Source organism: Myotis nattereri (genome assembly GCF_964212035.1).
Source record: "Myotis nattereri genome assembly, chromosome: 5".
NCBI classification, from domain to species: domain Eukaryota; kingdom Metazoa; phylum Chordata; class Mammalia; order Chiroptera; family Vespertilionidae; genus Myotis; species Myotis nattereri.
This window is the reverse complement of record NC_138080.1, coordinates 5,724,757-5,752,419: the sequence shown is the minus strand read 5'-3', so window position 1 is coordinate 5,752,419 and position 27,663 is coordinate 5,724,757. Positions and strand designations below refer to the sequence as shown.

The 27,663-nt window shown below is 55.7% G+C and overlaps 2 protein-coding genes across 5 annotated transcripts; one reads left to right on the top strand and one right to left on the bottom strand.

The window, feature by feature from the left end:
* Positions 1 to 8,370, top strand: SQSTM1 (sequestosome 1). 3 transcript variants are annotated; one of them, XM_081092368.1, is made up of 8 exons: positions 1 to 315; positions 2,189 to 2,284; positions 2,781 to 2,998; positions 3,088 to 3,229; positions 3,956 to 4,036; positions 5,330 to 5,544; positions 5,856 to 5,988; positions 7,548 to 8,370. In XM_081092368.1, exons 1-8 carry the CDS (start codon positions 111 to 113, stop codon positions 7,703 to 7,705), a joined length of 1,248 nt encoding a protein of 415 aa, XP_080948494.1. In that variant the 5' UTR covers positions 1 to 110; the 3' UTR covers positions 7,706 to 8,370. The 3 variants fall into 3 exon arrangements, with proteins under 3 accessions (XP_080948494.1, XP_080948493.1, XP_080948492.1); XM_081092367.1 differs by having other exon boundaries at positions 5,799 to 5,988; XM_081092366.1 differs by having other exon boundaries at positions 7 to 315; positions 5,793 to 5,988.
* MRNIP (MRN complex interacting protein) lies at positions 8,360 to 25,849 on the bottom strand. 2 transcript variants are annotated; one of them, XM_081092369.1, is made up of 5 exons: positions 25,559 to 25,849; positions 19,916 to 19,975; positions 15,839 to 15,927; positions 11,771 to 11,843; positions 8,360 to 8,986 (listed from the first exon to the last, which is right to left on the bottom strand). In XM_081092369.1, the coding sequence occupies exons 1-5, from the start codon at positions 25,622 to 25,624 to the stop codon at positions 8,513 to 8,515; spliced, it is 762 nt and encodes a 253-aa protein (XP_080948495.1). In that variant the 5' UTR covers positions 25,625 to 25,849; the 3' UTR covers positions 8,360 to 8,512. The 2 variants fall into 2 exon arrangements, with proteins under 2 accessions (XP_080948495.1, XP_080948496.1); XM_081092370.1 differs by lacking the exon at positions 19,916 to 19,975 and having other exon boundaries at positions 25,559 to 25,756.
* Positions 25,850 to 27,663: the final 1,814 nt, after the last annotated feature.

Here is a 27,663-nt window from a genome sequence, read left to right as displayed (position 1 = left end):
GTGAGGCTCCGCCCCCCGGAGGCGGGACCAGGCGCCGGCGTCCGCTATAAAAGCCGCTCGCCCCCGCCGTCGCCGTTACCAGCCAGGCTCCTGCTCCTCCGTCCGCAGCGATGGCGTCGCTCACCGTGAAGGCGTACCTTCTGGGGAAGGAGGACGCGGCCCGCGAGATCCGCCGCTTCAGCTTCTGCTTCAGCCCCGACCCCGAGGCGGAGGCCGAGGCCACGGCGGGCCTGGGGCCCTGCGAGCGGCTGCTGAGCCGGGTGGCCGCCCTGTTCCCCGCGCTGCGGCCCGGCAGCTTCCAGGCGCACTACCGCGGTGAGCGGGCCGGAGCCTCGCGACGGGCGGGGTGGCGCCTGGGGGCGGGGGGTTGCCCTGCCGCTCACCGGGCGGTCGGAGGCCCGCGTGGGTCCCCGGTGCAATCTCGGGGGCCAGCCTAGTGACCAGGAGCGGTGGCCCCGGCCGCCTCCCGCGGATCCCAGGCCCGGGCGCGAGAGGCCGCCTCCCCCCGCCGTGATGCTGCAGATCTTGGCCAGGCTGCTCCCGGGCGTCCTCGCCCGCTGGCGGCGGGCGCTGGCGGTCAGGCGGGCACTCAGGTGACACGGACGTCGCCGCGGTCCAGCCCGGGCCTGCGGGTGCGGGCGGGGCTTCCGATCTGCCGCGGGCGGGCCTGGGCCGCCGGGAGTGACGCACGTCAACATGCGGGCGGTCGGCGCCTCGGGGCTGCGGGCTGGCGGGGAGCCCTTGGCGGCTGCGGGCGGGGAGGGGGAGGTCGGGACAGACCGCGGGAAAGGAGCCCGAGGCCAGGCTGAGTCCGACGGTGTCACACCGGCGGGGGGAACGGAAGGGTCGGGTGGGACCGGAGCCCGGGAAACCGGCCCCGTGTGCGGACCGGTGGCTGCCGGGGGCGGGGCGGGAGGGGGGGCGGCCGAGTGCCAGGCCCGCTCCTAGTTGCTTTTATTTTCGTAGGAACTTTATGGAGTTACAATTCACATACCATACAATTCGCTCATTTAAAGTGAATAATTTAAAAAGATACATATTTTTTATTGATTTCAGAGAGGCAGGGGGAGGGAGAGATACGTAGACACATCAGTGAGGAGAGAATCATTGATTGGCCGCCTCCTGCCAGCCCACACCGGGATCGAGCCTGCAACCTGGGCATGTGCCCTGACCAGGAATGGAACCTGGAACCCGACCTCCTGGTTCATAGGTTCATGCTCAACCACTGAGCCACGCTGGTCGGGCTAAAGTGTACAATTTTTAGCATATTCACAGGGTTGTGCAACCATGATCACAATTTTAGGATCTTTTCGCTACCTTATAAAGGACCTCTTCCTTTAGCCACCCTCCCATCCTGGCCCTAGGCAACCACGAATGCACTCTTTTTTTTCTATGGATTTCCCTTATTCTGGACATTTCATATATATATTCACAACTGGCTTCTAGAAACTTAGCATCATGTTTCCCAGGTCCAGCAGTGTTGGAGCGTGTGTCTGCTTCGTTCTTCTTGTGGTGGCTGAGTAACGTCCCGTTGTGTGGACATACGTTTGTTTATCTGGTGGTTCGCTAGTTGATGGATGTTCGGGTTGTTTTCACCTTTTGGCACTGCCCCTAGTCTTACGGTAGGTGCTGTCTGGTGGCCCACACAGCTGGCCCAGCCTGCAGATGGCCGGTGTGCTGTGACCTCCATGGTGGTGCTTTAAAACCATGTTGAGCCAACATCTAAAAAGGGGACTGCAAACAAATCCATAGTTTCAGCTTCACTGGGGAAGGAAGCGAGCAGATGGAGTCACCTGATTTCCTCTCCTAAACCCCTTTGGAGGGGCTTGGTTTCCCAGGAACAGGTCACAGGTGGGGACCTCCCACAGTTGACGATGGGTCTGGGCCTGGTCAGATGTGCCCCTTTGTGAGGGGCAGCTGGCCTGGAAGCAGAGCAGTGTGTAGCCACTACGGCGGCTGCCGGTGCCCCCGGTGCTCTGCCTCCTCGGTGCCCCCAGGCCCAGGCTGGAGTCCGTACCTTCCCAGCAGCGCCAGCGGGATGAGCAGTCTGGCCTCAGTCCTGCTCCCCCGCCTCACACCGGTGGGCTTCGGGTGGCCCCCAGGTGCTCCTGGAGCGCGGCCTCAGCCCTTCGCAGCAGTTGTGTGCAGGGGGAAGCCCGGGTGCTCATGTGCTGTCTTTACCATCCAGATGAGGACGGGGACTTGGTTGCCTTTTCCAGTGACGAGGAGCTGACGATGGCCATGGCATACGTGAAGGAGGACCTCTTCCGTATTTACATTAAAGGTGAGGGGCTGCCGGGGTGCTGCCTCCAAGCAGACCCGGACGGCCTGGGCTGTGGGGAAACCCCCAGCATGGAGGGTGCGGGCTGTGGAGAGGGCACCGTCCTCTGTGCTTCGCCCAGCAGGAGTCGGTGTCCACCACAGTGGGTGGGGGCAGATCTCTGGGTTCACTGTTGATTGTGCCCAGACCAAGAGCCGTGGCCTGGAGCAGCTTGTGGGGTGCTGTGGGGTTATTTTAGCGAAGGGCAGGACCAGAGCTGTACAGACACAGCCCCCGCTGCCTCTCTCCCACGCGGGCCACGCGGGCCACGCGGGCCCAGGTGCTGGGGCCCCCGGCAGGTTCTCAGGTCACTTTATTGCTGTCACTTGAGCAGCTGAGTCCCACATGGACTCGGTGTCTGGAGAGCGGGACCAGGGGCTGCTGACAGTGCTGCAGCCCACGGAAGTGACAAGGGGACACTTTGTGGGACCCACCTCATGGCTCTCTGCCCTCCATGCAGAGAGGAAGGAGTGCCGGCGGGACCACCGCCCCCCATGTGCTCAGGAGGCACCCCGCAACATGGTGCACCCCAATGTGATCTGCGATGGCTGCAATGGTCCAGTGGTGGGCACCCGGTACAAGTGCAGCGTCTGCCCTGACTACGACCTGTGTGCCGCCTGCGAGGGGAAGGGCATGCACAGGGAGCACAGCAAGCTCGCCTTCCCCAGCCCCTTTGAGGTGAGCCGGGCCTCCCTGCCGGCCAGGGTGGGCGCAGGGTGGCCGGAGCCTCCTGACCCAGCGCCACTTGCCCTGTCTCCTCTCCTCAGGGCTTCTCTCACAGCCGCTGGCTCCGGAAGCTGAAACACGGCCACTTTGGGTGGCCTGCCTGGGAGATGGGCCTGCCTGGGAACTGGAGCCCACGTCCTCCGCGGGCAGGGGACACCCAGGCCAGCCCCACAGCAAACTCCGGTGAGCCTTGGTCTGCTGGCTTCTGCAGGGTGAGGTGGCAGGGCCGCAGGCTGGGGGGCCTTCTCCGTGTCCCCAATTCCGGCTGTGCCCGTGCGGGGCTGGACACTCACAGCCACTGAGGTTATTTCATCCTCACCAAACCCTGCAGAGGGTGGAGCACTTTCCCTTTACAAATGGGAACACGGGCCTGAGTGCCCACGGCCACTAGTTCCCCTGCCTTAAACCCAGCTGGGCCCAGCCCGCTCGGCACCCTCTACGCCTTCATCTCGGTAATGTGTTCTGTTCTCTTAGCTGTCAGGAAGGTCAGAGCCAAATTAGGTCAAGTCTTCATAACAGTCACAAAGTTAGAAACTACACAGAGCTTGCATTCTAGATTTTTGGATTCTGGTTTTATTACTGTGTCCTTTGATTCACCTCATCCTTTGGGACAAGGGTGGAGATATTTGATTTTGAGAAAATAACATATCTGGGATGTGATTGGTATTTTATAGTGTGTGTATTGAGCCCCTCTCGGGGTTCCGATCACCAGGGTCACAGATGAAGGGGGGTGAAGGGGCCCGGGAGGTGGCCAGGGGTGGGAGGGAACAGGGTTGCAGGCTGCCAGGAAAGGCCCCCGGGATGGAGAGCGCGTGCAGGATAAAGGTGACAGCACTGCAATAGGTATCAAGGTCATTGAGAAATGTATTAATTAAACATATCTTTATTTTTATATTTTAAAAATCAAAGCTTCTGGTCCATCGGAGGATCCCAGTGTGAATTTCCTCAAGAACGTAGGGGAGAGTGTGGCAGCCGCCCTCAGCCCCCTGGGTAAGTGTGTCTGACCTTTGGTACCAGCAGGGCCTGTGGCAGCTCAGTGTGGGCGTGGCTGTTGGCAGCTTTCAGCTGAGCTACTGCAGGGGAATGGAACACCCCTGAGACTAGTAAGGCTTGGTGGCCTCAAGTCAACCTTTGCCAAGCGCTGCACCACAGGCCACTCGAGGTTGGAGTCCCCGACAGGTTCTTGAGCTGCCCCGAGTGCAGGAGAGTCAGCCAGGTCTTAGAATAGTCCCAGGAGGGAGGCTGACCAGCTGGGCCTGCCTTGTCCTTGGGGGAGAACAGCCTGCATTTCCTCCTCATGAGCCTGGGATTTCCTCAAGGGCTTGGGGCGAGTAGTCAGTTGAGATGCCTTTTCTCTTTTTCTCCCTCTTCTTTGCAACCCCTGAGCTTTCCTGGTGCTTCCCGAGTGCAGGCTGATGCCGGTGCTGGGAGCAGGGAGGAAGAGAGGAAGAGGAAGGGGCTCTGAGTGACGCCAGGTTCAGAGCAGGTCTCTGGGTTAGTGAACTGCCGCATGTGCCCCAGGGGTGTGACAGGTGTGGCCTCTGAGGCTTCTGAAAGCACCCACTGCGTCCGTCTGCTAGTCGAGTGGGTGCTCAGGGCTAGGCCTCCTGCCGTGAGAATCAGTTAAAGGTGACTTCTGGTTCAAGATGACCACAGACCCATGCCCTCGGACGAGGTGAGCGCTCATCTTGGTGACTGCAGTGGCAGGAAGTGTCTGAAAGAATGACCACAGGTGCCACACCAGCTCACCAACCCACAGAGCTGTGCACCTGCCCAGACAGAATGCCAGTGCTGAGTGCACGTGGTTTTCACCTCACTCGGCCCCTCAAACAGCACGGAGCTCCTGTGCTCAGCACCAGAGGGGCGCTCTGGCCAACGTGGTCCCCGGTTCCTAGGTCCTGGCCCTCTCTGTGCAGGTCTGTCCTGCCTGGTGCGGGGGAAGCAGGGACTCGTTCTGGACTTACTGGCTCTGGAACTGACCTGGGGTGTCAATGTTTTTTTATGCTGGAGGAAGAGAGGTGCAGTGAGTTTCTAGAAGCCAGGAGGATTTGGGCCAGGATTTGGGGAGTTCAGCCCTTGGGATCGTGAAGATCACAATGACCATCCACTTGCCTTCTTGCTGGTGGCTGCCACCTGAGCTGGTCCTGTGTTGGCCTGTGGCCGGGTCTGGAGTGGATGCCAGCATCCCGTCCCTCCCGCTTCGGGGCAGAATGTGAGAGCGCTTTGTAAGCGGCAGGTTCGCCCTCTGAGGACTTAGGGTTTTGTCTCCTCCCTGGCCTCTAGGCATCGAGGTGGATATTGACGTGGAACATGGAGGGAAAAGAAGCCGCCTGACCCCCGTCTCCCCAGGCAGCTCCAGCGCGGAGGAGAGGTGCAGCTCGCAGCCAGGAAGCTGCTCTTCTGACTCCAGCAAACCGGACGGGGCCATGGAAGGAGCTGCACAGGCTCTGGCGAAGCAAATGAACAAGATCACGCTGCAGTCCGGTGTGCAGCCCGAGGCAAGCCCCCCGCTTCCCCGCCCCCCCCCCCCCCACATCCCCTCCTGGCACTGACACAGCCAGGACCCAGTTCCGGTGCAGAGTTAGGTGTGTGGCACCTCAGTCGTTCTCTGGCCCCTTCACTAGAACTTGGTAAAGAAAAACAGTCCTCTAGCTGCTTGCCAGTCTGTCTGCCCCACGCACCCCCCAGGGGCTGAGGCTGTGGCCGGGCGGCTGCGAGGGCCTGTGCTCATGGGGTTTCGTTCCAGGAGCAGATGGAGTCTGACAACTGCTCGGGAGGAGACGATGACTGGACTCATTTATCTTCAAAGGAAGTGGACCCGTCGACAGGCGAACTCCAGTCTCTACAGATGCCCGAGTCCGAAGGGCCAAGCTCTCTGGACCCTTCCCAGGAGGGACCCACGGGGCTGAAGGAAGCTGCGGTGTACCCACACCTGCCGCCAGGCAAGTGACTGTTCTGCCTCTTTATTCAGAGATCCGATCCGCTGTCTGAGCCACACAGAGACATCCTGTTCTCTGCTGTGGGCTTGTCTGTTGACACGAGAGGAAATTAGTTGGTTTTGTCCTGTGTCTATACTGAGCCCCTCGTAAGCGCAGCTGATTTTAGTAGCTTCTGAAACGGAACATCTGGACCCGAGATTCTGTAGCGGCGGTCCTGGTCCTGGCTTCGGGCTCCGCTTCCTCATGGAGAGTGCGGCCTAACAGGGCCCAGCCAAGGCTCCTGTGGGAGCAGGCGGGGAGCCGCAGGGCGGAGGGGGGTGGGGGGATGGGGGGGGGCATGGTAGCCGGAGAGCACACGTGGAGTAGGGCAGCCGATGTCTGCTCGTTCATCACTGTCACATGCAGTGTTGTCCAGACGATACTTAAGAGAAAATCCCTGGGGCCAGCTGTGGCCCTTGGGCCCCGGTGTCTACCTTCACTGCCTAGAGCAAGGGAGACAAACTACAGCCTATGGGCCAAGAATGATTTTTTGAAAATTCTCACCTGTTTTTGTGATTTTTTGGAGAGGAAGTGGGGTGGGGGGAGAGAAACATCAGCTGCCTCCGGTACACATCCAGCCCGGGGCTCGAACCTGCGAGCTAGGTCTGTATGTGCCCTGACCAGGACTCAAACCTGCAGCCTTTTTGATGTATGGGATGGCGCTCCAATCAACGGAGCCACCGGCCAGGGCAATTTTCTCACCTTTATAACAGTTGTCTAAGAAGTTAGCACCTGTGGCCCTCGCCCTGGCTGGTTTGCTCAGTGGATAGAGCAACGGCCTGTGGACTGAGATCCCGGGTCCGATTCCAGTCAAGGGCACATGCCCAGGTTGCAGGCTCAATCCCCAGTGTGGGGTGTGCAGGAGGCAGCCAGTCAATGATTCTCTCTCATCATTGATGTTTCTAACTCTCCCCTCTCCCTTCCTCTCTGAAATCAATTTAAAAAAGACCTGTGGCCCTGGTCAGTGTGTCTCAGTTGGTTGGGTGTCATCCCATGCACCAAAAGGTTGCCAGTTCACTTCTGGTCAGGGCACATGGTTGGGTTGTGGTCCAATCCCAGGTGGGAGGCATGCAGGAGGCAGCTAATCGATGTTTCTTCCTCTCCTTTCCTGTCTAGAACTCTATTTAAAAAAAAATGAGGAGACCTCACTTTTAGTCTATTTCCCTCCCTCATTAAAAAATCAAGACCTGTGAAAATCAGATGAAATTCCCATTTCGGTGTCCATAAATAACAAGTTTATGTGAACACAGCACTCACTTGTTTAGATGGTGTCTGGCTGCTTTTATGTAATGGCATTTATGATGTAATGGCAGAATGGCGTGGTTGTGACAGACCAATAGCCTGCAAAGCAGCTGAAAAGCTTGCCCATCCCTGGCCTGGAGTGTGCCTGAGGGCCGGAGAGCCTGGGAGGGCCAGGCCCTGCAGGCACTGGGACTTGCTGGATGGAGGAGCTGCTGCTGCCTGCGGGTCACACTTGGGGCCCAGCAACTCCCCCTCATGGCTTTTATTATTCTCTCTGGCAGAAGCTGACCCCCGGCTCATTGAGTCCCTCTCCCAGATGCTGTCCATGGGGTTCTCTGATGAAGGCGGCTGGCTCACCAGGCTCCTACAGACCAAGAATTACGACATTGGGGCTGCCCTGGACACCATCCAGTACTCAAAGCATCCACCGCCCTTGTGACAGCTGTGCTCACCTGCTATCTGACCCCCTTCTTGTCTCACAGTTGTGTTGAGCTTGTTAGAACCCCACGCCTCTAAGGGCCAGTTACTCTGCATTTTTCTTTCAGAACCGGGTGGGATGCATGAAGCCGTTTAGGGCAGCAGGACAAGGACAGGAGGGCGTTCCCAGCATTGTGACGATGACTAAGGGGGCTTCCCAGTTTCCCTCGGTGCCCACTTCATGCAGCCAGGGCGGGCCCCTCATCTCCCTGCCCTCTGCCCGCCAGGGTATCACCAACAGCCCAGAATCCATCTTGCCTCACGGTCGTCTGCTTTTTCTTTTTTTAAAATGACTAATAGTAACTGATGTGTAGCTGATTTTCTGCTAGAACCTGCAACAGCCAGCATCGCGTCAGAAGGAGGTGGTTGTCCTGCAGCCAGAATGGGAGGGCAGGCAGTCGGCAGGCCTCTCGCGGGCACAGGAGTGGCTGCAGGCACCCCCGGTGGTCACTGAGCACTGCCCGTTTCACAACATTCTAGTTCTCTCATTTCCAAATGTGTTGCCTGCTTTTAAAGTAAGAGGATCCTTTGTAGCCATTCTGTTAGCATATCTGTAAACCAACTGCAATTAAATGGTGTAAGCACTTTTAATCCAAGATGTTGCAATAAGAAATGATCCGTTTGAAAGTCATGTTTATTGTCGGTTCTTAGTTCCCATAAATCCTCAGCCCTAATTAAAGCCCTCAGGGAACCCTGTTCAGGGACACAGGTCTAGGGGAGGAGGGCTCAGGTACCTACCACATCTGCATAATAACATACTAGTCTCAGCTCACAGAACATCATCAAAGTCCTCACCAGTGTTAAAGAGGTCACACAGTCGCACAGGCCGGGGCTCCTGTGCCCCTTTGACCAAGTGCCCGCCCTCTGCCTGAGGGCCTGCACCCCACTGCTCAGGGGTCTCCCCGAAGGGCCTCCTGGGCCCAGATGTAGGAGTGTGTGTGGCCCAAGGAAGCTGGAGCGGACTGGGTGTCCTGAGGCTCCCGTCTTTTGTAGTTCGAGCCCTGGGGGACCCCTGCTCAGCCTGTGCTGCCCCCGCTGGCCTGGGGTCCCTCTGCAGGGGTGTTGGGGGCCCTGTGTCCACATGTGAGCTTCCAAGTGGCAAAAGAAATCGTTCCCACTTAGACGTGGCCCTGACCCGCTGGGCAGGACATAGTGGTTCCCCCCAAGGGCCAGTGAGCCGGCCGGCGTCCCAGTCCTCGCGCCTGCTTCCTTCTCTCACCTTCCCTGCTGGGCCAGCGTGGTCCTGCAATGGAGACAAAAGCAGGAGAGGGCCGTGTTCGCCTTCAGAGCGAGGGCCAGTGGTCCGGCAGGACCAGGGAGCAGGAAGAGCAAGGTCCCTGGGCCTGGATTCTGGCCTTCTGCTCTGCTGTCTACTAGCCGGTCACCAGGCTGCAGCCTAGGGACAGCCTTGGATTGCGAGGGTTATTAGCACAGCGTGAATGCCGGTTACCTCACCCCAAGTCCTCTGCCAGATCCATGACCAGGCTTCCCAAAAAGGAAGACAGGCGATCAGGCACTTGGCACTCGTCTCATGGGGCCCTTAGGGCCGGGAAAGGGGGTGCCTGAGAGGAGGGGCGAGGGGAGAGACCAGGGAGCCATGTGCAAAGCGACGCAGACCCCATCCTGCCTGCTCCTGGCCAGGCAGGCGGGAAGGCCCAGGACCCAGAACCGGGCTGAGGGGCCTGAGCTGTGGAAGTGGCTGCTCAGAGGCGCATTCCTGGGGGAGACGGTGGTGCTGGGGCCTGGCCTTCCCTCCCTCAGGGACCAGACGCATGAAAAGTGGGTTCCACCACACAATGACAGGCAGGTCCCAGCCCCCCCCCGCCCCGCCCCCCAGGTGGTAGGGAGGAGGCGCGGGCCTGCTGCACTGCCCGCTCTGCCCGACTTGCTGTCACTCAGCCTTCGCCAGCCCAGCTCCTCACGTTTGAACAGGCTCGTGGTGAGCGATAAACACTCCGTTAGCATGATTAGCCCGGGGGCGGCCACGTCAGTGACTGTCACGAACAGCGGTCTGTAACTGGGAGATTCGGGGCCACATCCTTAAGTGGGTCACACAGCCAGCGCCTCTAGGCTTTGAGCCGGTGCTCTACGCCACCACCTGACCTGACGTGGCCAGCCTTGGCCCCTGCTGGGGCGGCCATGCCAGACGCCCAGCAGTTTCTCTGCCTGGGCCCCCTGGCTCTCAGGACAGTGTAAAGTAAACCTGCGTTCTGGGGCCCTGAGTGCAGGGGGTCTGCTGGTTTGGAGCATCAGGAACGAGAGCAGATCCTGGGGGCGAGGGTGCCTCGGTGCACGAAGGGGAGGGTGGAACAGTCCCCCAGGCCCAGGGTAGGGCGTGCTGGACAGTCTGCTGAAGGCACTCCACACACACCCGAGAACAGTCCTCTGCTGGTCAACCTCGGCTGCCTCTCAGGCATCAAAATGCCCTCGACGCCCTGGCTGGTGTGGCTCAGTGGATAGAGCGTCGGCCTGCGGACTGAAGGGTCCTGGGTTCAATTCTGGTCAAGGGCACATGCCTGGGTTGCGGGCTCGGTCCTCAGTAGGGGGCGTGCAGGAGGCAGCCAATCAGTGATTCCCATGGTTGATGTTTCTATCTCTCTATCCCTCTCTCTCCCTCTCTGAAATCAAAATACATTTTAAAAAATGCCTTGACCAGGAGGTGACACTGAGGATGAGCCCGACAGGGAAGCGGCACTGGCCAGAGGGAGGCGGTGCTCAGACAGAGACAGTCAGTCTCACTCCCGTTGTTGACAAAGCAAGACGATGAAAACAGTCACTGGGCCAGAGAGAAAACGTCCCCTCATCACTGCCTTCTGGGGTCTAAGGTGACCTCGGACCCCCTCGGCCTGGCCATCGGGGCTGCATGGAGGACAGTGCTCTGGCTCCATCTCCTGGCAGGGAAAGTACCATCAAGAATCCAGTCCTGCCTGGCCGGTGTCGCTCAGTGGATAGAGTGTCGGCCTGCAGATTGAAGGGTCCTGGGTTCGACTCCGGTCAAGGCTCCTCCCCGGCCTGCACTCTGGTCAGGGCATGTGCAGGAGGCAACCAATCAATGTGTTTCTCTCTGTCTTTCCCTCTCTCTTCCACTCTCCCTAAATATCAATGGAGAAATATCCTTGGGAGAGGATTAACAAAACAAAACAAAGAATCCAGTCCTGCTGGGCCGGTGTGGCTCAGTGGCTGAATGTCAACTTATGAACCAGGAGGTCATGATTTGATTCCCGGTCAGGGCACATTCGAGGGTTGCGGGCTCCATCCCCAAGGGGGTGTGCAGGAGGCAGCCCATTGATGTTTCTCTCTTTCTTTAAAAATCAATAAAAATATTTAAACACACATTATGCTTTAAAAAGAGAATCCATCCTATCACCGTGAGTCGCCTGGTCTGATGCCCGCGCAGGTAGGAACCTGTCGTCCGGCATCACTTCCTCAGGACTACTGAGCTCCGCCCCACGGCCAGGTAAGACCCCCCGCACAGCCCAGGAGCGTTTCTCGGCCCCTGGCTTCTTGTTGCTACAAAGTCCTTATTTTGACCTGAAATCCACCTCACTAGCCCCCGCCCCCGAAGAGGCACCTTGGCAGGACACGCACTCCGTCTACCATGGCACCTCGGCTAGATGATGGCGTCACCCTACCCATCACTGAAGCTCACCCCGTTGGAGCACCTACTTCACAGGCACCGGCCAGAACTGGGTGTGAGCCCCGCGGCCAGGCTCAGGCTGGAGGGGGGGTCTCGGAACCTCGGGTGCTTTAGCACAGCGTCCTTTCTCCCCCTGGTGTGCCCCGAGCGCGAGGGACGGGCGAGAGGCGCAGGGGGTGAAGTACAAGCTAAGCACAGAGCAGTTCTCCAGGCAGACAGAGAGAGTGTTGTAATTATTTGTATACAGAGCGGTGTCTCCCTTACAAAGGGGACAGGTTTATTCCTTTTTGTGTTCCCTGTAGCTTTAAGCCAAGTGCCTGCCATTCAGTTGCATCAACAGGCATTCACAGGGCACATAGAGAAGTGGAACCCCCGGTGCTGCTGGCTTACCTGCGGACCCACATGCTCAGCCTGCCCAGGACCTGCGTTTTCCTTGTCAGCATTTACAGGTTCTTCCAGAGACCTTAGGGAAAGATTGCACAGACATTTCTGTAAAAGGACCAGGAAGCTGCAAGGACTGGACAATGAGTATCAACCAGACTTCGAGGGAACGTTAGCATCTTAGCTCCGTGGTTCTGATGTGACTCAGTAATCTCCTAGCCTAGCAGTTCACAAGGCCTGGTAAAAGGACCATTTCTTCCTCGGATTTAGGCTGGTAGGGCCCTCCGTCAACAGGAAAAGTGACAGAGAGCGGGCAGACGCCTAACCCAGAGACCACAGTTCACGTCCTGGCTTTGCCAATGACTGGCTGTCATTATGATGGTGCGACTTTGGGTTCATTACTGTTTGCTCATCCGAAGTGGGTACTACTGCTCAGGTGACTGTGAAGATAAATGAGACATGTGTGCAAATGCCCTGCCTGGGGCCCGGGACCCGGAGACCAATGCCCTCGGGACTCCTGTGGCACAGGGTCCCTCCCCAGCAATGGAGACGTGCCCATCACACGGGCGCACGGGTCTTTACCGCTGTGTGCGTCTCAACCACTACAAAGAGAAGGCACTGAGCTCGAAGTGTCCCAGGGCACCAGGCTCTCACACAGAGGAGAGCGAGGAGCCGTTCTTCTCCAAGCCCCGTGGGGGGCTGACGTCCAGGGGAATCTATTGTGCGAGGGCAGGAGGGAGAGCCACCAGGTCAGCCACCCAGGTCAGCCAGGGCTGTGGCACGACTGAATCGGAACTCTCCAGGGAACTTCGAGAACCCCAAACTCTACCAAGTGTGGGCACCTCTACTTCAGACAGTTCATCTGTAAGAAGAAGCCAATGGCCCTCAGGGCGATTATGAAATGAGATGAGGCCAGGTCGGGCACGTGGCTGCTACACCAGCCTTCCCTCGAGCAGTTCCTGCCAGCTGCCAGCCAGAACTCTGCTCACCTCTCTGATTCTGGAACGCAACTTCATCAACTAAGGCCAGTGCTCAGCAGTCTGAAGATCCAGCCTGTCTCTTGCTCCCAATGTTACCGCTGAGAACCTGGGTGTCCCGTGTTCCTTAGAGGTGATCTTGTGTCTCTTCAGCTGCTCTTCAGCTCTTCCTTTTGTTTTCTGTGTTCTCCAATTTCATTATGTTGTGTCTAAGGACAGCTTTTTTTTCCTTAACTTTTAAAATTACCTTATTAAGGTATAATTAATATACACTAAAACGCTCCCATTTCTGTGTACAGTTACTAAGTTTTGAGAAATTATTCCTTTGGAAATATCACCCCAATCAAGGTATTGAAAATTTTTTTTATTAAGATATAACTGACAAGGCATAGAAAATTTTCATCACCCGCCCTAGCCAGTTTGGCTCAGTGGATAAGAAGACTCTGAGAAAAAAAAAAAAAAAAGACTCTTGAGAGTCGGCCTGTGGACTAAAGGATCCTGGGTTCGATTCCTGTCAAGGGCACATGCCTGGGTTGCAGGCTCAATTCCCACTGTGGGGTGTGCAGGTGGCAGCCAATCGATGGTTCTCTCTCATCATTGATGTTTCTACCTCTCCCCACCCCCCTTCCTCTCTGAAAACAATACAAATATATTAAAAAATAAATAAAATTTTCATCACCCAAGAAGTTCCCTTCTGACTCTGCAGGCAATCCCCTCCTCAGAAAATGGCTGACCCTACAGTACGTGGTCCTTTGTGTCTGGCTCCTTCACTTACCAGTGTTTTGGGGATTTGTCACATTGTTGTTGTTGCCAAGCAGTATTCTGTTGTATGAATACACTACAATCTGTTCATTCATTCACCTTCTCATGTATCTGTATGTCTAGCCCTTCACCAATATCTTTTTTTTTAAATATATTTTATTGATTTTTTACAGAGAGGAAGGGAGAGAGACAGATAGTTAGAAACATCGATGAGAGAGAAACATTGATCAGCCGCCTCCTGCACATCCCCCATTGGGGATGTGCCCGCAACCCAGGTACATGCCCTTGACCGGAATCGAACCCGGGACCCCTCAGTCCGCAGGCCGACGCTCTATCCACTGAGCCAAACCAGTTTCGGCCCTTCACCAATATCTTGATTCCTGTTATAGTAAATCTTGAAATCAGGTTGTAGAAGTATTCCAACTTTATTCTTATCAAATCTGTTCCAGCAATTCTAGGTCCTCTGCAGATATATATACATTTTAGGATCAGTTTGTCAATTTCTACAAAAAAAAAGGCTGCTGGAATTTTTATTGGGATTAGGTTGACTCTAAGATCAATTTAGGATGAACTGTCATCTTAATGATATTGAATTTTCTAATCCATGAACATGTTATATCTTTCATTAATTTAGATCCTCTTTAATTTCTCTTAGAATGTTTTATATTTTTTACTGAAATCTTACATTTTTTATTATCTATACCTAAGTATTTCATTTGTTGATACTATTATAAATGATATTTGATTTTAACAATAATTTTCCAATGGTTTACTGCATCTATATAAACTTAAATTTTGTATGTTGATGCTGTGTCCTGGTGATTTTGCTAAATTAACTTCTTAGCTCTAGTAGCTGTGTGTAGGTCCATTAGCATTTCCTACACCCACCATGTCTTTGTCCAGTTTCGGATTTATTGTGTTTCCTGGATCTAAGAATGAATACCTTTGACTCTAGGAAATGCTTGGTTCTTTTCTCTGCAAATATTGCCTTTGCCCAATTTTTTTATTCTTGCAATAACTCTTCGCTGTGTCCTCTGTGCCTCTCAACTCATACTTTTCACCTTTTTATCTTTTTGAAGAATTTCTTCGGTTTTATCTTCCATTTCACCGATTCTGTCTTTAGCTGCACTTAATCTATTTAACCTTTTGACTACAACTTTAGTTTCAATGACTGTACTTTCCATTTCTACAAACTACTTTTGGTTCTCTTTTCAAAACAACTCAATTATTCTTAAAGGCTCTTGCTCCTACTACCAGCCTTCTCTTTTATTTCATGAAATATAGTAAACTTACAATATCATGAATTCTGAAGTCTGTCTGTTGCTCTGCTTTTTTTTGCTCATAGGACATGCTTCCTTGAGTTTAATGACTGTGAGTACATACTCCATGGAACGCTATCTGTGGGATTCTTTCAGGCCTGGGTTGAAATGTGTTGCTCCAGAGGGGAGCTGCACTTACCTCTGCTTCCTGCGACAGTTTGAAAATAAAATCTCAGCTTGAAGCTTTTCACACGTGGAAAAGGCTGAAAAGACATGTGGCAGCTTCCCTGAGCTTATAAAATCCTGGAGCAACACGTCCCCTCTTCAGCCTGGGTCAAGGCCAACATGGGCGGGCTTCTGCTGCAAGGGGCGCGTTTCTGGTCATTTGTGTCCTGAGGGTGCAGGTTTGGGGGACGAAGCTTTATGTGCTGGTGCCCTACGGAGCCCCCCCAGAGTGAGCTGCAGGCTGTCTGTCTCCCGGACGGCCCAGCCTCTCATGGGCGCTCCAGGCAGCGGGCTCCCATCGCCTCGCAGCCAGGGGCTTATTCTCTGGAACTCGGCTTTGGTTCATTTTTGACCTCTGATAGTTATTTACTTTCTTGTCCTCTCATCAATGCATTTAAAATATTATAACTGGGCCCTATCAGGTGGCTCAGGTGGTTGGAGGGTCATTCCGCACATCGAAAGGTTGTGGGTTCAATTCATAGTCAGGGCACATACCCAGGTTGCAGGTTCGATCCCGGTCGGGGTGTGTATGTGAGGCAACCAATCGGTTTCTCTCTCACACTAATGTTTCTCTCTCTCTCCCTTCCTCTCTCTCTAAAACCAATAAAAGCATACCCTGGGTGAGGATTAAAGAAAAAAAGGCAGCTGGCATTTAAGCCCGCACCAGCACGATAGGCCATGCCATTCTGAAAGCGCCTGGTCTCCAAACAATTACTTTCAGTGGGAAGATGGTGCAGGGTGTTAGTCTAACTGCGGCATCGGAAGACCTGAAAGCTAAGGGGTTTCTCCACACAGATCTCCGCGAGCCACTCCAGGGGAAACAGGGCTAGAAGCCACGCCCTCGGGCGACCTACCTGGGTGACGCCTCCGAGAGCTGGCCCTGCAGCAGGTTCAATTTTTGGACGTGACGTCTACAGTCAGCACCAGAGCCCTCACCATAAGCCTGAGGAACAAACAAAAATATTAATTTTAAAAAGTGCTGACAGGACTGAGATGCACCTGAGGGGGAAAGCTGTACCCCACAGGCCTGAAGCACCGTGCAGAAATCAGCGACCGACTGCTTACTCTGGAATTTGACTTTTGCTTCATTTTTGACCTCCGATAGCTATTTACTTTCTTGTCGTCTCATCAGTGCATTTAAAATACTGTAGCTGGGCCCTGGAGTGGTTTACAAACCCACAGTCTCAGGCGACAAACAGTTTCAGTCCATGTGGCTGCCCACTAGGACCCCAAGCTCTACACAGCCAAACTGCACTCAATCCCAAACCCCACACAAAACGGTTAATGAACATAAGAACTTCAGAAGAGAAGTTACACAAGTTGCCAATAAACGTGAAATGATACCCCTCACTGAGAATCAAAGGCATGCCAATGAAAATGATACTTTTCATTTAGCAGCCACTCACTTGTTCAATACATGTTTACTGAACACCTTTTATGTGCAAAGACATCGATGGACCTAGAGCAGCGGTCCTCAAAATTTTTAAACAGGGGGCCAGTTCACTGTCCCTCAGACCATTGGAGGGCCGGACTATAGTTTAAAAGAAACCTATGAACAAATTCCTATGCACACTGCACATATCTTACTTTGAAGTAAAAAAACAAAACGGGAACAAATACAATATTCGTATTTGCGTGTGGCCGGCGGGCCGTAGTTTCAGGACCCCTGACCTAGAGGATGTTATGCTCGGTGAAATGGGTCAGGTCAGACAGAGAAAGACAAATATATGTGAGTTCACTTTTATGTCAAATCGAAGAAAACAAAATAAATGAACAAACAAAACAGAAACAAACTCATAGATACAGAGAACAAACCGATGGTTGCCAGGTGGGAGGGGGTTTTGAGGGAGGGGTGAAAACGGTGAAGGGATTAAGTCCAAATGGGTAGTTACAAACCAGTCACGGGGGTGTAAAGTCCAGTCCAGTCAATAATATTGTAATAACCCTGTATGATGCAGGTGGGCACTAGACTTATTAGGGGTGATCAACTTGTAAGGTATGTCTAACCACTATGTTATACACCTGAAATTAATATGATATTAAATATCAACTGTAACTTAAAAAAAAGAAATAATAAATAATAAATTTTAAAAAGAGATGGGGATGACTGTGGGGAAAGCAGGCTTTGGTGAGGTGCAGAAGCTGGGGAGATGGGAAAATTAGCAGAGGATGGAAAAAACAGCCAGGAAAATAGGAAAGCCAGGAGCAAGATGACGAGAACCCAAGTGAAGACAATGTTTCCCGGAGGAGGAAGTGACAAACTTGACAGATGCCACCACCGAGTCGAGCCAGTTGAGGACTGAGCACCACCCACTGCCCTTAGCGACATGGAGATCACTGCTGACTGTGATGGACTGGTCCACAGTGAAATCCCTTTTGGCCCAAGTTCAAGTGGGAATGAAAGGAGAGAACTGGAGGGGGAATGGTAAATTTTAAAAAGAATGTAACCCACATCTGGCAAAACCCGTACTGCGTTTGCTCTCCTGAATGGCAGAGACCCCCTGGCTGAACGCTAAAACGCATACTCCTCTGATCTAGGCACAGACTGGACTCCCCGTCCCAGTCTTCCCTGCAGGGAGGCGTGGCCCTGACACTAGGTTCTTTCCGGTGGGACGTGAGCCCTCCCACGCCGGCCCCTGAAAGCCTGCAGGTAGTAGCTCCGCCAGGCTCCTGCCCCTTTCAGGGGTTCAGGCAGCAGGCGGCAGGCCTCAGGGAACCACAGAATCTCAAAACAGCAGAAGCCCGCGCCCCTGAATGCAATGCCAAGGACAGTGGCCCTGCTGACCTCGACCCCTCCAAAGAGAAAGAGAAACGGCTACTGCGTTTAACCACAATTTTGGCGTCTGTTACTGTGGCCTAGCCAACAAGTCAGACACCACCTCATGTGCATGGAGATGGTGCGAGGACTGCAGAGCCTCCTCAGGGAGAACTCAGAACCACAAGCCGGCACCACTAACTGTCCTGCATTCATTCCACTCGCTTACACCACCCCGGATGCCACTGCTCCAGCCTCAGTAAAAACAAGCAGCAGGCACTCTGCGGGGGTCTCTGTAGCTCCAAGCCAGCCCCGTCTTCTGAGACCCATTCAGAGTGGGCTCAGCAGCTACCCCCACCCCCCACACCCTTCCCCAGCTGACTGGCCCAGAGGCGGACATCGGAGTCCACAGCACCGATCAGATCACTTCTCCCAGGAGCTGATAATTGGGACTCAGCTATTCCAGCAGGCTTGAGCGGAGGGTGTACTGTGAACTGTCTGGGGAGAGGGAGGAGAGAAGGCAGGGAGAAGGGAGAAAAGATGATGTCTGCGTTGTCAGCAGCTTTTCAGTTCTTGGAACTGGTTCCTCAAAGGGTCAAAGATGAAGTGCCTTCCAAGTGTTTTGTTTTGTTTTGTTTTGTTTTCCTTCCTCCCTCCCTCCCTCCTTTCCTTCTTTCTTCCTCTCTCTCTTTTCCTTCCTTCCTTCCTTCCTTCCTTCCTTCCTTCCTTCCTTCCTTCCTTCCTTCCTTCCCTTCCCGTCCTCCCCTCCCCTCCTTCCCTTCCTCCCTCCCTCCCTTCCTTCCTTCCTTTTCTTTTTTCTTCCTCTCTCCTCTCTCTTGCTCCCTCTTTCTCTCTCCTTTCTCTTTCTCTCTCTTTCTTTTTCTCCAACTAAAAACCTTGGTTGAAAGATACCCTCTGAAACAGAATTTAACTTCTAGAATGTGCCCTAAGGAAATAACTGATCGAGTGGAGAGCGAGGTATGTGTGAGAAGCTTCACTGCAGAGTTGTTCATAACAATAAAAACTAACAGCAACGGAAATGCCCACTGATGTGAGACTGGCCACTCAGTCACTCGCCATGGGCCAGGCACTGTGCCGGGAGCTGAGCACACCAGTCAACGCACAAAGCCTCTGCTCGCACGGACTTACGGTCTGCGACGGACAACGCTCACATAACACCCTCTGACGTGATTTCTGGTCAGGATAATGAGAACAGCTGGGTGAAGCCCCAGACAGAGCACAAAGGGGAGCAGGTCTGGACTGTTTCCAGGTCAGAAAGAGAAGTCCCCAGGCTGCAGGAGTGATGAGATGAGGCTGGAGCAGTGGCATCCGGGGCTGGTGTAGGCGAGTGGGGCTTAGTGAGAACGAATGCAGGACAGTTAGTGGTGCCACAGGGACTGGGTGGATCAGTAGATATGGACTTGAAAAAAGTGGGCTAGCCCGGCTGGCGTGGCTCAGTGGTTGAGCGTCGACCTATGAACTAGGAGGTCACTGTCTGATTCCTGGTCAGGGCACATGCCCGGGCTGTGGGCTTGATCCCCTGTGGGGAGCGTGCAGGAGGCAGCCGATCGATGATTCTTTCTCATCATTGATGTTTCTATCTCGCTCTCCTCTCCCTTCCTCTCTGAAATCCACAAAAATATATTTTAAAAAAGAAAAAGAAAAAGTGGGCTAGGCAAAAGCACTGAGAATGTGGTCACTTCAGTGCACACCCTCGCTAGCCTGGCATCTCGACGGCCTCCACTTCTTGGGCCCACCGGCTCCCATCCTCCCACCCTGGAACCACCAACCCGTCTGCCCACTCCAGGGGGGCCTACGCCTGTCACCTTCGTGCAGGCCCCCCGCCTCCTTTCATTGTGCCCCGTCTGGTTTTAAATTACACGCACGTGCAGGGGGTGCCTGTGTGTTTAGTAGTTTCTCTTTCCTTTCACATGCACAGATCCGTGAGGGCAAGAACGGCCACATTCTCACCTGTCCCTGCCCTTCCTGTGGCTGGCACTCAAAGGTATTCAATAAATACCTGCCGATGAGTAAACAACTGAAGGTACCGTTCAAGTCGCTGCTCCATTCATTCCAGCTCCGGAAGGAGCAGGAACCCAGGGAGCGGGGCTCTATCTGTACTGAACAAGGACCCGCCTGTCCCTGGCCGGGAGGTGCCCTGCTTCTTGGGACTCACCCGTAAAAATGACTGCTTCTCTCCACAAGCTTTGCACGTCCATTTGAGACTCTTTTTCATCTACAATGAAATTTCAGAAACATATATAGCTTATTATTCAAAACAGGTGGAATGGATCCAAAAACTAATTTTAAAAGATCAATGGGAAAAAATAAAAAAACAAACCAACACACACATGAAAACTTAGAATATTATAGAGGTGAGGAGAGAATGGACTACGTAGTAAGTGCTGCCGGGAAAACCAGCTATCCATGTCAAACAACATCCACTTACATCTCTGCCAGGTGTGGCTCTCAAAAACAATTCCAGAACATTTCATTTTGATTAAAAAAAATGTTTATTTACTGATCTGAGAGAAAGAGAGATCAATTTGTTGTTCCACTTATTTATGCATTTACCCGAAATCTTGGCGTATCGGGATGGCGTTCTAACCAAGTGAGCTAGCCAGCCAGGGCCTTAATTTTGATTCTTTTGTTTTGTTAATCCTCACCTGAAGATATTTTTCCCACTGATTTTTAGAGAGTGGAAGGGAGGAAGAGGAGAGAGAGAAACATCAATGTGAGAGATACACCAACTGGCTGCCTCCCACACGGCCCCAACCAGGGCTGGGGAATCAAGCCTGCAACTGAGGTACATGCCCTTTACTGGAATCGAACCTGGGACCCTTCAGTCCGTGGGCCGATGCTCTATCCACTGAGCCAAACCGGCTAGGACTTAATTTTGATTCTTGATAAACCTGACTAGATGGTTTCTCTTAACATGAAAAATACCTTATACCAGCTCTGAAACTGTACAATAACTACCGCCATCCCCGCAAAAGTCTAGAACAAGCCAGAGATCCCCACTATTGTTTACCAATTTTCCCTGGATCTTCAATCAGTGGAATTTTAAAAGAGAAGGTAATAAAAGGTATGAAAATCGGAAAGAAGAAAACTATCATTATTTATAGATGATATAATCAGTTGTTGTTTTTTAACCTAAAAACCCAAGAGAATCAAACGAAAAACTACCAAAACCAGTAAGACAATTTAATATAGTGGCTGGGTACAAAATTAATATATCTTTAAAAATTAATCCAGCCTTTATATAAGCAAACATCTAGTTAGAAAAAGCGTCTACTTATGATAGTAACAAAGAAAATGTTATCAATGGGCACAAAGTTGCTTGAAGAAACAGAATGAAACGGCATGTTTAACATCACGAGCGTGTCTAGGTTGGCTCATTCAAGTTGATGATTAATATGATCCTAATACAAAAACCACCAAGGTTTGAGGGACGTCCCCCGCAAAATTCTAAGGCGGACTACAAATTCAAGTGGGTATATTCTATGATTTGGCGATTCCATGCTCAGTGTCTACTTGAAACCATAGAAATACTGACTTTGTATAGGTACATATGCAAGTAAGAAATTCCTTTAAAGAAAAATAAAAGGTCTGGAAGGATTCAGTAATTAGCTCTGGGCAGCTGGAGAGCTAGGGGCTAGGTCTGGGGGGCTGGAGAGAGGCAGCGTGGTGTAACGGGGACATTGCAACTGACAGCCGGGGCCCTGCCGATTGTTAGATAGAGACCACTTGAATGGTACCTCGTTCAGCGGCTGTGGAAGTTAAGTGTATGTGAAATTGCCGGGTACACAGCAGGCTTGCAATTCAACTGTTAATCCTCTTTCTCCTTTGGTTTCAAATCACTTTTCAGATTTGAACACGACCATGAGAGCATGTACTACAGTATACGTGAAAAAATTTTTAATGGAAAAGATTCCCATTTATTTTCAACGAATGAAAAACAGTTTCTGAGCTCCTAAAGTTTGATGCTATCCTTTTTCAGAGAAGGGTGGATTAGCAGAGAAGTAGGCAGAGGAGGGACTCGCAGAAGCAGAGAGGCGACAGCAGTTAGGTGACGTCGAGCAGGAGAGAGAATACATCCAGTTAAGAAGTCAGGGTGGTGCCCTGGCCGGGAGCTCAGGTGGTCAGAGCATCAGCTGGACAAGCCAGGGTTGCAGGTTCCACCCCCAGTCCGGGCATATACAAAAGCCACCCAACGAATGCAGAAATAAGTGGAACAACCAACCAATGTTTCTCTCTCTCCCCAAACCCCCTTCCTCTCTCCAAATAAAATCAATTAAAAAAATACAAGGTGGGGCAAAGATAGGTTTACCGTTGTGAGTACAATGTATTCTTACATTAGTTATTAATTATTGTATTATTTGCTGTATGAACTGTAAACCTACTTTTGCCCCTCCCTGTAGGCTGGGACGGCCTCCACCCCTCGCTCTGAGAGTCAGGGAACAGGAGGCTACAGAGACGGCCATGGTCCCGCGTGAGATGCCGGCGCACGGGGGCATCGGTCTGTGTGAGAACCTGGCGCGCGGGGGCCATGGTCTGTGGGAGATGCCGGCGTGCGGGGGCCATGGTCTGTGGGAGATGCCCGCGTGCGGGGGGCCATGGTCCCTGTGAGATGCCGGCGCACGGGGGCATCGGTCTGTGTGAGAACCTGGCGCGCGGGAGCCACGGTCTGTGTGAGATGCCGGCGCGCGGGGGCCACGGTCTGTGTGAGAACCCGGCGTGCGGGGGCCACGGTCTGTGTGAGATGCCGGCGTGCGGGGTCCACGGTCTGTGTGAGATGCCGGCATGCGGGGGCCATGGTCTGTGTGAGATGCCGGCGTGCAGGGCCATGGTCTGTGTGAGAACCCGGGGTGCGGGGGCCACGGTCTGTGTGAGATGCCGGCGCGCGGGGGCCATGGTCTGTGTGAGATGCCGGCGTGCGGGGTCCACGGTCTGTGTGAGATGCCGGCGTGTGGGGGCCACGGTCTGTGTGAGATGCCGGCGTGCGGGGGCCACGGTCTGTGTGAGATGCCGGCGTGTGGGGGCCACGGTCTGAGTGAGAACCCGGCGTGCGGGGGCCACGGTCCGTGTGAGATGCCGGCGTGCGGGGTCCACGGTCTGTGTGAGATGCCGGCGTGCGGGGCCATGGTCCCTGTGAGATGCCGGCGTGCGGGGGCCACGGTCTGTGTGAGATGCCGGCGTGTGGGGGCCACGGTCTGTGTGAGATGCCGGCGTGTGGGGGCCACGGTCTGTGTGAGATGCCGGCGTGCGGGGGCCACGGTCTGTGTGAGATGCCGGCGTGTGGGGGCCACGGTCTGAGTGAGAACCCGGGGTGCGGGGGCCATGGTCTGTGTGAGATGCCGGCGTGGGGGGGTATTGGTCTGTGTGAGATGCCGGCGTGCGGGGGCCACGGTCTGAGTGAGAACCCGGCGCGCGGGGGCCACGGTCTGTGTGAGATGCCGGCGTGCGGGGTCCACGGTCTGTGTGAGAACCCGGCGTGCGGGGGCATGGTCCCTGTGAGATGCCGGCGTGCGGGGTCCACGGTCTGTGTGAGAACCCGGCGTGCGGGGGCCATGGTCTGTGTGAGATGCCGGCGTGCGGGGTCCACGGTCTGTGTGAGATGCCGGCGTGTGGGGGCCACGGTCTGTGTGAGATGCCGGCGTGCGGGGGCCACGGTCTGTGTGAGATGCCGGCGTGTGGGGGCCACGGTCTGAGTGAGAACCCGGGGTGCGGGGGCCATGGTCTGTGTGAGATGCCGGCGTGGGGGGGTATTGGTCTGTGTGAGATGCCGGTGTGCGGGGGCCACGGTCTGAGTGAGAACCCGGCGCGCGGGGGCCACGGTCTGTGTGAGATGCCGGCGTGCGGGGGCCACGGTCTGTGTGAGATGCCGGCGTGCGGGGGCCACGGTCTGTGTGAGATGCCGGCGTGCGGGGTCCACGGTCTGTGTGAGAACCCGGCGTGCGGGGGCCACGGTCTGTGTGAGATGCCGGCGTGCGGGGGCCATGGTCTGTGTGAGATGCCGGCGTGCGGGGGCCACGGTCTGTGTGAGATGCCGGCGTGCGGGGGCCACGGTCTGTGTGAGAACCCGGCGCGCGGGGGCCACGGTCTGTGTGAGATGCCGGCGTGCGGGGGCCACGGTCTGTGTGAGATGCCGGCGTGCGGGGGCCACGGTCTGTGTGAGAACCCGGCGTGCGGGGGCATCGGTCTGTGTGAGAACCCGGCGTGCGGGGGCCATGGTCTGTGTGAGATGCAGGCGTGCGGGGGCCATGGTCTGTGTGAGAACCCGGCGTGCGGGGGGCCACGGTCCTGGGTAAGAACCCGGCGCGCGGGGGCCACGGTCTGTGTGAGAACCCGGCGCGCGGGGGCCACGGTCTGTGTGAGATGCCGGCATGCGGGGGCCATGGTCTGTGTGAGATGCCGGCGTGCGGGGGCCATGGTCTGTGTGAGATGCCGGCGTGCGGGGGCCACGGTCTGTGTGAGAACCCGGCGCGCGGGGGCCACGGTCTGTGTGAGATGCCGGCGTGCGGGGCCATGCTCTGTGTGAGATGCCGGCGTGCGGGGGCCACGGTCTGTGTGAGATGCCGGCGTGCGGGGGCCACGGTCTGTGTGAGATGCCGGCGCGCGGGGGCCACGGTCTGTGTGAGATGCCGGCGTGCGGGGGCCACGGTCTGTGTGAGATGCCGGCGTGCGGGGCCATGCTCTGTGTGAGATGCCGGCGTGCGGGGGCCATGGTCTGTGTGAGATGCCGGCGTGCGGGGGCCACGGTCTGTGTGAGATGCCGGCGTGCGGGGGCCACGGTCTGTGTGAGAACCCGGCGTGCGGGGGCCACGGTCTGTGTGAGATGCCGGCGTGTGGGGGCCACGGTCTGTGTGAGATGCCGGCGTGCGGGGCCATGGTCCCTGTGAGATGCCGGCGTGTGGGGGCCACGGTCTGTGTGAGATGCCGGCGTGCGGGGGCCACGGTCTGTGTGAGATGCCGGCGTGCGGGGGCCACGGTCTGTGTGAGATGCCGGCGTGCGGGGGCCACGGTCCTGGGTAAGAACCCGGCGCGCGGGGGCCACGGTCTGTGTGAGATGCCGGCGTGTGGGGGCCACGGTCTGTGTGAGATGCCGGCGTGCGGGGCCATGGTCCCTGTGAGATGCCGGCGCGCGGGGGCCACGGTCTGTGTGAGATGCCGGCGTGCGGGGGCCATGGTCTGTGTGAGATGCCGGCGTGCGGGGGCCACGGTCTGTGTGAGATGCCGGCGTGCGGGGGCCACGGTCTGTGTGAGATGCCGGCGTGCGGGGGCCACGGTCTGTGTGAGATGCCGGCGTGCGGGGGCCACGGTCTGTGTGAGATGCCGGCGTGCGGGGGCCACGGTCCTGGGTAAGAACCCGGCGCGCGGGGGCCACGGTCTGTGTGAGAACCCGGCGTGCGGGGGCCACGGTCTGTGTGAGATGCCGGCGTGCGGGGGCCACGGTCTGTGTGAGATGCCGGCGTGCGGGTGTTTCAGGCTCGGAGAGCGGGCGGCCAGCGCCTCCCCGGGCAAAGCGGGTGCGGGAGGCGGGCAGCCACGCTGTCTCCTTTAAACGCTGCCCGCGCCGCTGCATTTCAACAGAAACGAGAGCCACCTGGGGGGAGGCTCTGCATGGAGGCCGCCTCCGCGAAACCATCAGCCCTGGTTCCCACGCATCTCGCGGGCAAAACCCGAAAGAGCCGCGGCGGCGTCACGGGGAAGCGACACCCAGATCCCCGTCATCCGCCCGGTCCCGTCCACGGGCCACCGCACGAGACGGCGCGCGGGGGGGAGGCGGTCCCGGAGCCGGGGGGAGGCGGCCGCTCACCTGGTGCGCCTGGAACAGGCGGCAGCGGCAGCACCGCAGCACGCGAGCCTGCGGGGGCGGCGCCATGGCGGCCTCGGTCCCGGCCCGCGAGCGCGCGCGCCCCGCTCTCCAGTCCTCCGCGCCCCGCTCTCCAGTCCTCCGCGCCCCGCTCTCCACTCCTCCGCGCCCCGCTCTCCACTCCTCCGCGCCCCGCTCTCCACTCCTCCGCGCCCCGCTCTCCACTCCTCCGCGCCCCGCTCTCCAGTCCTCCGCGCCCCGCTCTCCACTCCTCCGCGCCCCGGTCGACCCCGGGGCCCCGCCCGACCAGCCGTGTGCGCCTGCGCCCTGCGCCGGGCCCCGCCCCCGGCGCGTCCTGGCGGGTGGCTGGGCTCCTGCGACTTCCCGTCCCGGCGCCCTGGCCGCGAGGGGGGCGTAGGCTGTGCTTTGCGTCAGTGCCCGGCCGCGGACCGGTCAGTCCCTTCTCCGTCTGAGCCAGCGCTTCCCCGGGGACTCGCTGGGAAGATTGTACCCCAAGGGCCGGCCTCCGGCCGCACCGTCCCCCTCCTCCCGCCCCTGTGCGTCGCCGAGAGGGCGCTGGAGGGCGCCTCCCCTCCGGCCAGGGCCCGGGCTGGAACTTGCAGGACATCGGAGCGGGGTCCCGGAAACCGGCTCGGCGACGGGGCAACTGTGAACGCAAACCCATCCCTCGGGCAGCCCCGGGACCCCCACCGCTCAGTCCCCATCCAGGAAGGTGGGGGAGCAGGGCCCCCCACCCCGCGCTGCTCTCCACCCCCACCCCCTCCCGCGCCACTTCTGTCCCAGCCGCACCGGGACCCTGAACCCAGCCGCCAAACACTCCCACGTGCCTGACCACACAAACCATCTGGTTAAAAGAATTACAGCTCCCGGGCCGGACAAGGATGGGAGAGGAGCCCTCCTGGGGATGCTGGGAGAGCGGTAAAGTGGAAACCGTTATAAACACCCTGAATCGCCCAGATGTATTATTATTTTTTAAAAAATATTTTTATTGATTTGAGAGAAGAAGAGAGCGGGAGAGAGAGATAGAAACATCAGTGATGAGAGAATCATTGATCGGCTGCCTCCTGCAGTTCCCTACTGTGCGCTAAGCCGAAGCCTGGGCATGTGTCCTTGCCCTGAATCTACCCGGAGCTTCAGTCCGCAGGCCATGCTCTATCCACTGAGCCAGACCAGCTAGGGCTGGATGTATTATTTATGTACAATGTTCACTGAAGTAGAAGAGAAAAGGATGGAAATAACGTCCTAAAGAATGGTTGCTCACTATAACTTAGCATGGGTTAGCTATAGGTTCTTTACAAAGAGTGTGAGTTTGAAGTGAAGATGCATGTATATTGTTAGGAGGCCAGGAGGTTAGAGTGTACATAAGTCCCCAATTATGTAAAATCAGATATGACTTACTCCCAGGTATAGGTGGTTAGGGTTATATAGATGATTTTATACATTTTAATAAATTATATTTTCCAAGTTTTGCACAATAGCGAATGTTAGAAAAACAGTTTAAAAATTAATGTTTGAGGCTGACTATACAAACGGACAGTGACCACTCCGCCTGTGGCAGCCTCTGCAGTAACCACCCCCAAATCCAAACCACAACCTCTGCAGCACTGAGTGCTTGGTCATTTTCACCTCCTCCCCATCTCAGGGCAAACCAGAGGAAGCCAGCTGTGCTCCCCACACCAATCACACAGACATGCTGCTGCTGGTGAGCCGGCCTCGGCCCCGGCCCCCCACGCACACCTGCCTATGGCCTGTCTGCTCTCTGCCAGATGCAAATGACGGCAGCTGGCCCCTTTCCTATAGCAGCTCAGTTAGATAGTCCGCATTCTCACTTGGGGGGAATCTTTGCTTATTTCCACATATTTGAGTTATTGTGATAGGGGTACACGGATAGAATAAAAATGTGATTTTTTATTTTTCCCTCTATTCTCTTCCTTTCTCTTTCCTTTCCCACCCGTTTACTAACAGAATGTGTAAGTAATTGATTAATCGACTGTGTATGTTTATTTTAACCTTATGTTCTGGCTAAGGTTTTGTTGCAATTCTCAGTTGACCTGGCAAGAACAAAGAGCCTTTAACCCAGCCCTGAA

What these genes read in the sequence shown, in the direction of transcription:
- SQSTM1 (XM_081092366.1), top strand. Translation starts at nt 111, where the DNA reads ATGGCGTCGCTCACCGTGAAGGCGTACCTTCTGGGGAAGGAGGACGCG. An exon ending in AGTCCGGTGTGCAGCCCGAG is followed by an intron (nt 5,545 to 5,792) that starts GCAAGCCCCCCG and finishes GTTTCGTTCCAG; the next exon opens with GAGCAGATGGAGTCTGACAA. An exon ending in GTACCCACACCTGCCGCCAG is followed by an intron (nt 5,989 to 7,547) that starts GCAAGTGACTGT and finishes TCTCTCTGGCAG; the next exon opens with AAGCTGACCCCCGGCTCATT.
- MRNIP (XM_081092369.1), bottom strand. Translation starts at nt 25,624, where the DNA reads ATGGCGCCGCCCCCGCAGGCTCGCGTGCTGCGGTGCTGCCGCTGCCGC. An exon ending in GCCTGTTCCAGGCGCACCAG is followed by an intron (nt 19,976 to 25,558) that starts GTGAGCGGCCGC and finishes ATTTCATTGTAG; the next exon opens with ATGAAAAAGAGTCTCAAATG. An exon ending in CTCTCGGAGGCGTCACCCAG is followed by an intron (nt 11,844 to 15,838) that starts GTAGGTCGCCCG and finishes TCTTTCCCTAAG; the next exon opens with GTCTCTGGAAGAACCTGTAA.